Consider the following 9,078-nt stretch of genomic DNA (forward strand, 5'->3'; position numbering starts at 1 on the left):
ATTGTATGACCATGATTCCGAATCAGTCGAGGCTTGGAGAATGACGCCCTCTATGATATACGGACCAACACACTGCAACTTGTATTGTCAGAAAATGTTAATTAGTATACCATATATTATGCAATGCCACCAATTGACAGAGGGCCATCGATGATCTGCAATATTTACATAAGAAAAAGAGCAAGTCTCTACTTTAATTAACAAACTGCAACATGTTGACGGCAACACGGTGTGATACACGGACCGACTTGTGTCAGCAGATTTGCATACGACAATTTGCATATACGTTCGAATTCCAAGTAACAATCGGTTAACACAGTTATGGTCTAACAATCTGGTTACATTAATCAGTGTAATAAAACATTTCACATCCTAAATCTGAATGAAATTTTCGATTAATTAGATTAAATATGCACTATTTATGTTAGAAAAGTGCAGTCTTTTCAAAGATGCCAAGGCATTACATTATACAATAAATAAATAAATAACTTTATAAACTGACTAACAGCTTTTTTTCAACGCCCAATGAATGTTAGGCGCGGTAAATCGAAATGGTTCAAGCCAGAAATAGTAATGAAGTATTCACCAGAAAAAAAATAAATATTAAGTTTATAAACCAAGATATTAAGTTATTTAAGATATAAAGTTTGTAAGTTGAGATGGGGATTGAATTCATTTCATATCTTAAAGCGGGGGAGTCACCTGTGCATGCGTCAGATGCCCATAGCGTGTCATTGTCTACCCATGAGCCTTTGCGTTCTTATCGTGTGTTGTTATCGTCGCTTGGGACTCAATTCCCGCGCGTGCGCAGGTGACGGCCCTCCCGCTTTAACTTACATATGTGGCAATAATGATCAGAATCGCAGCACAATAAGTGTGATTCAGTAATTAAGAGTCTATAATGATAAGTGCAAGATTACTGTGGGTGCACATTGAGGGCAGTTTTCAATACTGAGGGATTCGGAATATCAGTTCAAAGACATGTAGCGAGCGGACACATCAATGCTGGCGGCTCACCTGATTCAATAAATATTGGAAATGACAAGTTAAGTGATGTTGAATGATGAGTTATTTTTTAAGTTTGGAAGTGTGAGGTTCAGATATATTTGCTACCCAGCAGTGGCCATCATACGTGCATTAGCGTGTATTGTGTTCTAAGGATAATATGGTCTGAATGAAAAGAAGTAAAATTGAGTGTAGTTGCATTGGGAAATTGTTGCAGGCAGTTGTATGTGATTGGAACACCTTTATACTGCATATAACTGTCGTGCAACTAAAGAAGCAAGATTTGTTATTGTGTTGTATGTAGTATAAACGGGGTGTGGATTTAACGACACACTGAAAGCAGCTAAAGCCAGATTTATATGCCGATACGTAAGAAACACTGCCAGTACAATGAACCGAAAGGCGGCGGCACGAAATTTTGCATGAGGGGGGTGGGTGGCGACCTCCAGGGGCATGCTCTCCCTCAAACGTTTTGAAATATAGACCCTCAAAGGGTTTCAACTTAATTTTGGAGGGGCGACGCACATCGTACATCGTGACCAATAATAAAATGATTGATTGCCCAACTGTGGGAGAGTCTTTTATTTCTGTGCTAAATGTACAACACCAAAGTACCGCCATTTATTTTTTCATGGTTGTTCGACCATAGTCGTCTGCACCAGTATCACGAGTTCTAAGTTTGGTTTACTATTTTGGTCGCTCGACACCATATTTACCGCCTCCCTCTCGGTACCGACGCCCAACTCGGCGTCCTAGAGAGGAAATCTACTCACCTCGCCACGCCACCTCGATACCTCTCCTTCCCGGAAACGTGCTTTCCAATACGAGACTGATTTCTCTATAAGATCGGCCATTTAAAATCATATTCTGGACAAGATTGTTATCAATTAAATGGTCGGCTTCCATTGCTGCTCCAAATCATTCAGAAAATAGCAGCACAAAAACCGCGCAAATTCTTTTTACCACTACTTTACAGCAGTTTTCACACATACACCAGTTAATTTCATTACCCAATGGCTGGAGCAATTTCACATCGACCAGACGCCATAAAAAAGAAGACGAGATTTGACAGGATCGGCCAACGCACATACGTATACAACAGCTGGTACTAATATCCTAATTTCCTAATAACTTATTTTGCACTCGTACAATGCAAAATACATATTTGATTAGGTTGGTTGGCAATCAAGTACCACCAACAGCGAATCAAAAATAAGACTAATATACTAAATTTTATTCAATTAATTGTGAGGATAAGATTACATTGTGAAATGGCCACGATGTACCACGGATCACTTATACTATTTCATTCGACGACGGATCTGTTACGCATTTGATTTCGAAAAACAGAAAGCACATTAATTGAGCAACATAATTGAGCGCAATTGTGACTGCGTCAAAAAGAAGACAATTTAGTTGGGAAAGATTTACAAGCAAATAAAAGATAAATTTAACATAAAAATGACTCCAAACTATATACAAAATATCATAATTCTTTAGAATTATCAGATTTATTAATTTGCAGAGAAAAATATTTGAAAAAAATGCAATTATTGGTTTTATTTTTTTATTCGGGTACCAAAATAGTTGCTTAACAAACGTCTGACTTATTTAATGTAATGATTCGTGTAAAAAGTTTGATCAAAGAAAATGATAAAAGATGAACGTCTAAGCATATTGTGTTACAATATATAAGAAGAGAAGACTAATATAATTGTAGGCAATCGAATTTAGCATTCCGCTGCCAATACTGCAGTGTGACTGACTGTATCTTCGATAATTCTTGTTGTATGAGTCTAGATTATTAGCAAAACATTTCGCAATTTCTGCATCACATAGGCATAGAGCTGCTTTGCACGACGCTATATAATCATCTCTATATTCATCGGCAGTTTCTGAAGCCAAACACAAAGAAACAGTTCGTATGCATGCATGGAAGATTGTGTTGGTTTGGAATTCTGATGATTCAGATATATATCTATTCATTGACGTAGTTAATGTGAATCCAGTGGCTAATAAAATGTTGAATATACTGCTAGAGAAATGTCAAGCTCAATAACACAAACAATGGACAAACAATAAATAATACACGGTCTTGAATACGTAAAGAAACGTAACCTTGTATGGAAATACATATACAGCCAATCAGTCATATCCATGTATATTAGTTCTGAATACTGAACATGAATCCTTTTATATTATATTTAGTAGAAAGGATGTCATTCAAGTTTTATCTACCAATACAACTAACTAAAGAAACCTTTACATGACCAAATCTTTTAAATTGACTGTATATGCACTTTGTAAGTATATACAACTGATGACTTACTGCACACTATTTCAGCCTCATTCGTACCGCAATTCTTAGTATCATACTCGTACATGACAATATACTTATAAATTTGTCTACAGTTCGTTTTTTCATAACACGAATCATGCGCCTCACAGCACCTGGAAAATCAAACCATTTCAACAATTATTCTTCATTATTCAATTTTAAACTTAAAATTCAATACAAATCGAAATAAACGAATTAAATAAACCTACTCGTCTGTTGCATCAATAGGTGTCCCTTCTCCACCATATCCACAAAAGCAGCCATATCCTTTATAGCTATCGACCCAGCCAATCATGCTGCTGTTAGTCGTGCACGTTGTCATTACACCCATCTGCAGTACGTTCCGACGATATCGGTCTTTGGGCAAGGATGCAACCTGAAAGCACCCTGAATGAACAGATTAATTAATGCATTTACAATTTTCATAACTGATCGCAAAAACAAAACAAAAATAGTATACATACCATTCAATGCTGCTACTAGTAGAACCTGAAATAATTTCATACTACCCTGCAAGTAAAAATTAAATTATATTATATATTACATTATATCTTATTGGCAGATAGGGCTGTCAAGTATGAAAGTATACTATATTATATGGCTTGAATTTACCTGCTCTATATGCCGGTCACACTAACAGACGATTGACGTTATATTGTCAATATAACTGGTCTTTGTAAAATAAAATAAAATAAAATAAAATAAAATAAAATAAAATAAAATAAAATAAAATAAAATAAAATAAAATAAAATAAAATAAAATAAAATAAAATAAAATAAAATAAAATAATGAATAGTCATTATCCAAAATAAGAAATAGACAGTTATTTGGCAACAAACGGTACTCATTTGCTTGCGAGGGCCAATGTACTTCAACAACATGTGTCGTCATATATTCCTTTAACATGATTACATCACTATCTCAGAATATCAAATGCTAGTTCCGTGAGCTCATTTACTATGAACAAGTTCACAACAATCCGTTGAAAATGTTAAGAACGTGTTATAATTTTTTCATTCGTATCAAGACACTTCGCGATGGGCTTCATTCGCGGTCAGTAACTTTACTATTTACGAAAATTTTTGTTCACTATTTTATAAACTGTCTTGGCAATTCCAATCACCAATTAGACAATGTCACAGCATTTCGGCTATTTTGTCAACAAATCTAAAATCACTCTCGATAATGTTGTTTACTTTACATTTGTACTATGACTACATTTGAAGTTTTGATAATTTTAATGGGAATACATATGTTACTTCATACGTGTACACTCACAAAAATACCCCCAATAATAAGAGAATTTAGTATTATAATATAACCTTGACAAAAAAGCATTATTTTAACATTATCTCAAAAATGCATTTTATCTATCTGTGTAACTTCATGTGGAAATCCTAATGAGATTTAAAGTTCAGTTCACAACTGACGGTTTTGCAATATCAGGGCTTGTCAACTAGTCCATGGAGGCTGCAAGATTTTTTCATAAATATTGTTTTCACTGACATTTATTTTGTATTTACATTGACCATGAGGCCACAGTATATTTTTCTTACTGATGTGACTACAGTCATTGTGTGGTGTACTCTGCTAGACAGTGCACAGTACTTTGTTCGGAAGCATAAATATCGAATTGTTCGAAGCATGAGATTGTAATGTAAATTGTGTTCATTAATGTTGTACGATGACGTTATCTCCCATGTTGACTATGTCCCGGCCCGTTTACTTACTTCCTGTCAGTGTCTGACTGGTATATACAAAATGCACCCAAGTAAACGTCAGAATAATAAAAAAAACAGTAACCTAAACATTAGTTGCCCGTGTCAAGAGAGCCGCAGAATCAAAACAGTCTGTTAGCCGTCGCTGTCCACAGCAGCGATATGACTCTATACATCGAAATTGCGAATCGCAAGTGTAGACATATTGCATAAAAATGAACACTAAATACATCTATCCTGGCCATCAAACGAATCATCAATCTTCATGAGTGATGTAACTGGTATTTTCATCTATTTGCTTCTATTCCCAGTTCCACTATCCCAAAATGCTCAAGTGAATGTTTACTTAGTCTGTATATGATACCTATAACCCCGCATATCAGATCACATCATTATGAGGAGATTTATTGGCGGGAAAGAGTTTCCGAACATTGGTGGCTTCCTACAAAGTGTTTGGACCTTTATAAGATTGCGCCATGTAAACAACTCGTTCAGTTTCTATTGTTTTATAAGATGAATATAGATTGTTGTAAAAGGGTTTGATTGCTTGGTCCGACAGAAATAAAACCATTTTTGTTCAGCTGGTTTATTTGAGATTCGTTAGCAATGTATTTTTTTACTAGTTGTAAAACGTATTTTGTATTTATTTTTCCAACCAGTTTCCTCGTTTATAATTGTATCCCATATTTTATTTTTTGTTTCTTTTCATTATTCTACTTACTTACTTTCGGGTTCTTGTTCCAATGTGCTCACTTTTTCCCTATGGTCCTGTGATAGGAATTCCCATGTACTCCCATACCGATCGCGAAATCTCCAATGATTTCACCGACTTTTGATTTCTCACCCGCCAAATATCAACGATTTATTTAGGTCATTATGTTTCAATAATTAAATGATTTTGACCAGTGACTGTTTTTGATTTTTGAATCACCAAAGATCTGGGTATTTGTTTCTTTTAAATATTTCAATAGCTTCTTCCGATTTTTGATAAAAATTACCATAACATTTTTGGTCATAGCTTGTTATGAGAAAAATGATATAGTTAGTCACGTGGTTTGGCTGACATTTTGGATGGAAGTAAAACCGAAATAAATAAATGAAACATATTTGATTGTGGGCACAAGTCACGTGTAAGTAGAAACTTATTTTATCCCTGTTTGAGTGGTATTCACGTGTAATAAACAAATAATTTCATATTTATGTTTAATTATATGCCAACGGAGTCGCATTTAATCCTTAATCATTTTAAGACAGAGAACACTAAGTACATTTAGAAATTCTCTGAAAATTCTGGAAGAAAGTCTCGTTAACCATTACATTCAAACTATTTACGTATTTATGTACCACGAAATATTCCATGTAGTATTATTGTTAACCCTCAGTAACACGTGCGTAACTGTCAGTCAATTCAAAATATTTGAATGAATTATAGCATAAACGTCTATGATCTCATAATTCATTTTGTCTCTTAATTAGTCAACCTTGACTTTTCTCACAATAGTTCCTTGTAGAAATTGTTTTATTTATATTCAACGCACATATTGTCAATACGCAACGTTGCAATCCGTGTTTTAGGCATGTTTGTACTTGTAAAAACTACTGTGAAATAACAGTTGTATGTATCTGCAACGAAAATCATTGAAAAATAATCTCGTAGCATTGCCCATGGTTGGGGATTTTGGGTTCGCTAATCTCTAATGCTAAATGGATTCCGTGTTTGAATAAATAATATGTTATTAAATATTTATGCAAAAAATTCAGACCAAAATATAAATCAAAATGGTCATTTCATTAATGCGTTTTGAACACAAATAACCAGATGCGTGGTTGTACATCTGCGTAAAAGTAACAAGTGTTTAGAAAAAAAAAAGAAGTTCGGTAGATGTGTAAAACTTGTGCATAATATTATTATATTAAATGCCCCAATAACTACCCCGTCACAAAGTATGTACAGAGATGAAGTATTTTTTAATACTGGATGTGACCTCAATCCGTGTATTTTACCTTGTATATAACGTTACTTATCTGAACGGAAACAGCTTATTATACTAAACGGTAATGCTAGTGTAATATTTCGAGTTCCTCTTTGGTCTGTCTTGGCATGGAAGGTACTAACTACCGTTAGTACCTTCCATGGTCTTGGCCTCATCGTTATAAACACAAAGAATATCGTTGAATATTAGTGAAGATTTCTGAAGGTAACTTGCACACGGACTCACAGAGTATATGGCACAAAAATACGCAGTATGTATTCAACGCAAATCTAACTATCGCCTTTCAAATCAGGTACCGTCAAGATATGTGCACGCAAGAATCCGTTATGCAATGAACCGTAATAATTAATTGTGTTTTAATATTTGTTATATATTACACTAATAATATGAGATTATCCCGAAAATAAGTATGAACCAAGGCAGTGCGACGATCGTAACAACCAGTGTGTTATGAACACGTACATATCACACGTATATATACCAGATTCGACCCAAAGGAATACACATCAGTTCATCACAGAGAGTCCAGCTTTTCTTTCATACGGTCTGAGGAAACCCCTCGCTGTCCAGCTCTCCCGTTATCCTTTCTTACAAAAGGTTACACACTCTCTATCTTGTCAAAATGTCAAATAAGGTGTAATACATATTATTATTATTATTATTATTATTATTATTATTATAATTGTCCACCATCTTAAAAATACCGTACAATCGTTTCATTTATGGATTTCACATTTCCTAATCAGGTAAGATGCAAATTTCCCGAACAATACCGCAAAATTACCTAAAGCGATATGGTGACAGATGCATAATAATAATATGTTTATTATAGTCTGGAATTGGCTGCTTATTTTATTTCTTTTGAAACATCCGGATAATATTATTTATCTTTTTGGAATTGTTCTCACGAGGACACCTATTACCGTTCACACATGGCGGAAAGCGGTGACTAATTCCGGTTTAATGATATCTAAATATCCCCACAACTGAAACCTTAACACCCGCTGATAACGCTGTCACCACGTGAGGACTGAGAGTTTATTTCAGTAAAACCAATAAGTGTTTACTCACACAGTCCCAGTGATACAAACACAGAGAAATTCACTGAAATTAAGCAAATGTCGCTCACGTTTCTCTGATAGTGTTCCCCCCGGGGGGGGGGGTTCTCTGAATAAAATATGGTACGCAAGCTGAAGTAAAAAAGGGTAAAAGGGGTGTTATTTAGTTAGGGTATCTATTTTAAGTTTCTGCACTTGAAAAAGGGGTATAATTTCTCAAAAATAAGTACGTGTTTAGAGATTTTGAAAAAGCTATACTTCAGCATGGGTACCAAGTCTCATTTAAAGTACCCGCGGGTAGTTTTTTACATTACCAAAATATCACACCAATGCCACTGTCTTCAGCTGTGTTTTTGCCGTAATAAACAGCAAAAATGACACATATGATATATAGGGTATACATGTTAATTTGGTGGAAAATGAGTTCAAACTAAATATATTTACATACAATTACTACACATTTATGGCATTAATCAATGTGGTATCGCAAAAAACAATGTGGGTTCAATATTGCATTAAAAAAAATGACAAAAAATTCAACTTATGGTTTTTTGACTTTTGTCAATGCCAGATCCTCGCCCCTCATAGAGTGAAAGAACAAAAAGACATACAGTATTTTGGAAGTAAATATTAAAGTTATACATACGTTATTAGTCGGATATATGCTTCTACGCACTCTAATAGTCGTGAATTGACTCTGGACGTCAGAATTACAGTGCCGCCAGAAATCTATTGATTTCCCATTTGGCTGTTCTAAACAAACGCATTACTCCTAGCATGTTCTGAGAGAAGCACGTCGGTTCTGATATGTTAATTACTATGAATTTGATTTAAAGTGGTAATTATATGACAGAACCCCACACCCTCCCCGTGGCTTTCGTTGCGTATGGAAGTTATTTTCACGAATGATGCGGTGTATCCTGCGGCCGTACTTTCACGAGCGAAGCGAGTGAAAGTACAGCAG

The 9,078-nt window shown here is 34.9% G+C and overlaps 1 protein-coding gene across 1 annotated transcript; it reads right to left on the reverse strand.

The window, feature by feature from the left end:
• Nucleotides 1–2,494: 2,494 nt before the first annotated feature.
• Nucleotides 2,495–8,831, reverse strand: LOC102801358 (basic phospholipase A2 RVV-VD-like). The gene is made up of 5 exons (XM_085500868.1): nt 8,761–8,831; nt 3,808–3,853; nt 3,553–3,730; nt 3,335–3,456; nt 2,495–2,900 (listed from the first exon to the last, which is right to left on the reverse strand). Exons 2-5 carry the CDS (start codon nt 3,845–3,847, stop codon nt 2,674–2,676), a joined length of 567 nt encoding a protein of 188 aa, XP_085356994.1. The 5' UTR covers nt 3,848–3,853; nt 8,761–8,831; the 3' UTR covers nt 2,495–2,673.
• Between the last annotated feature and the right edge of the window lie 247 nt (nt 8,832–9,078).

Source organism: Saccoglossus kowalevskii, chromosome 6 (assembly GCF_978046115.1).
Source record: "Saccoglossus kowalevskii chromosome 6, keSacKowa6.1, whole genome shotgun sequence".
In the NCBI taxonomy this organism is placed as follows: Eukaryota; Metazoa; Hemichordata; class Enteropneusta; family Harrimaniidae; genus Saccoglossus; species Saccoglossus kowalevskii.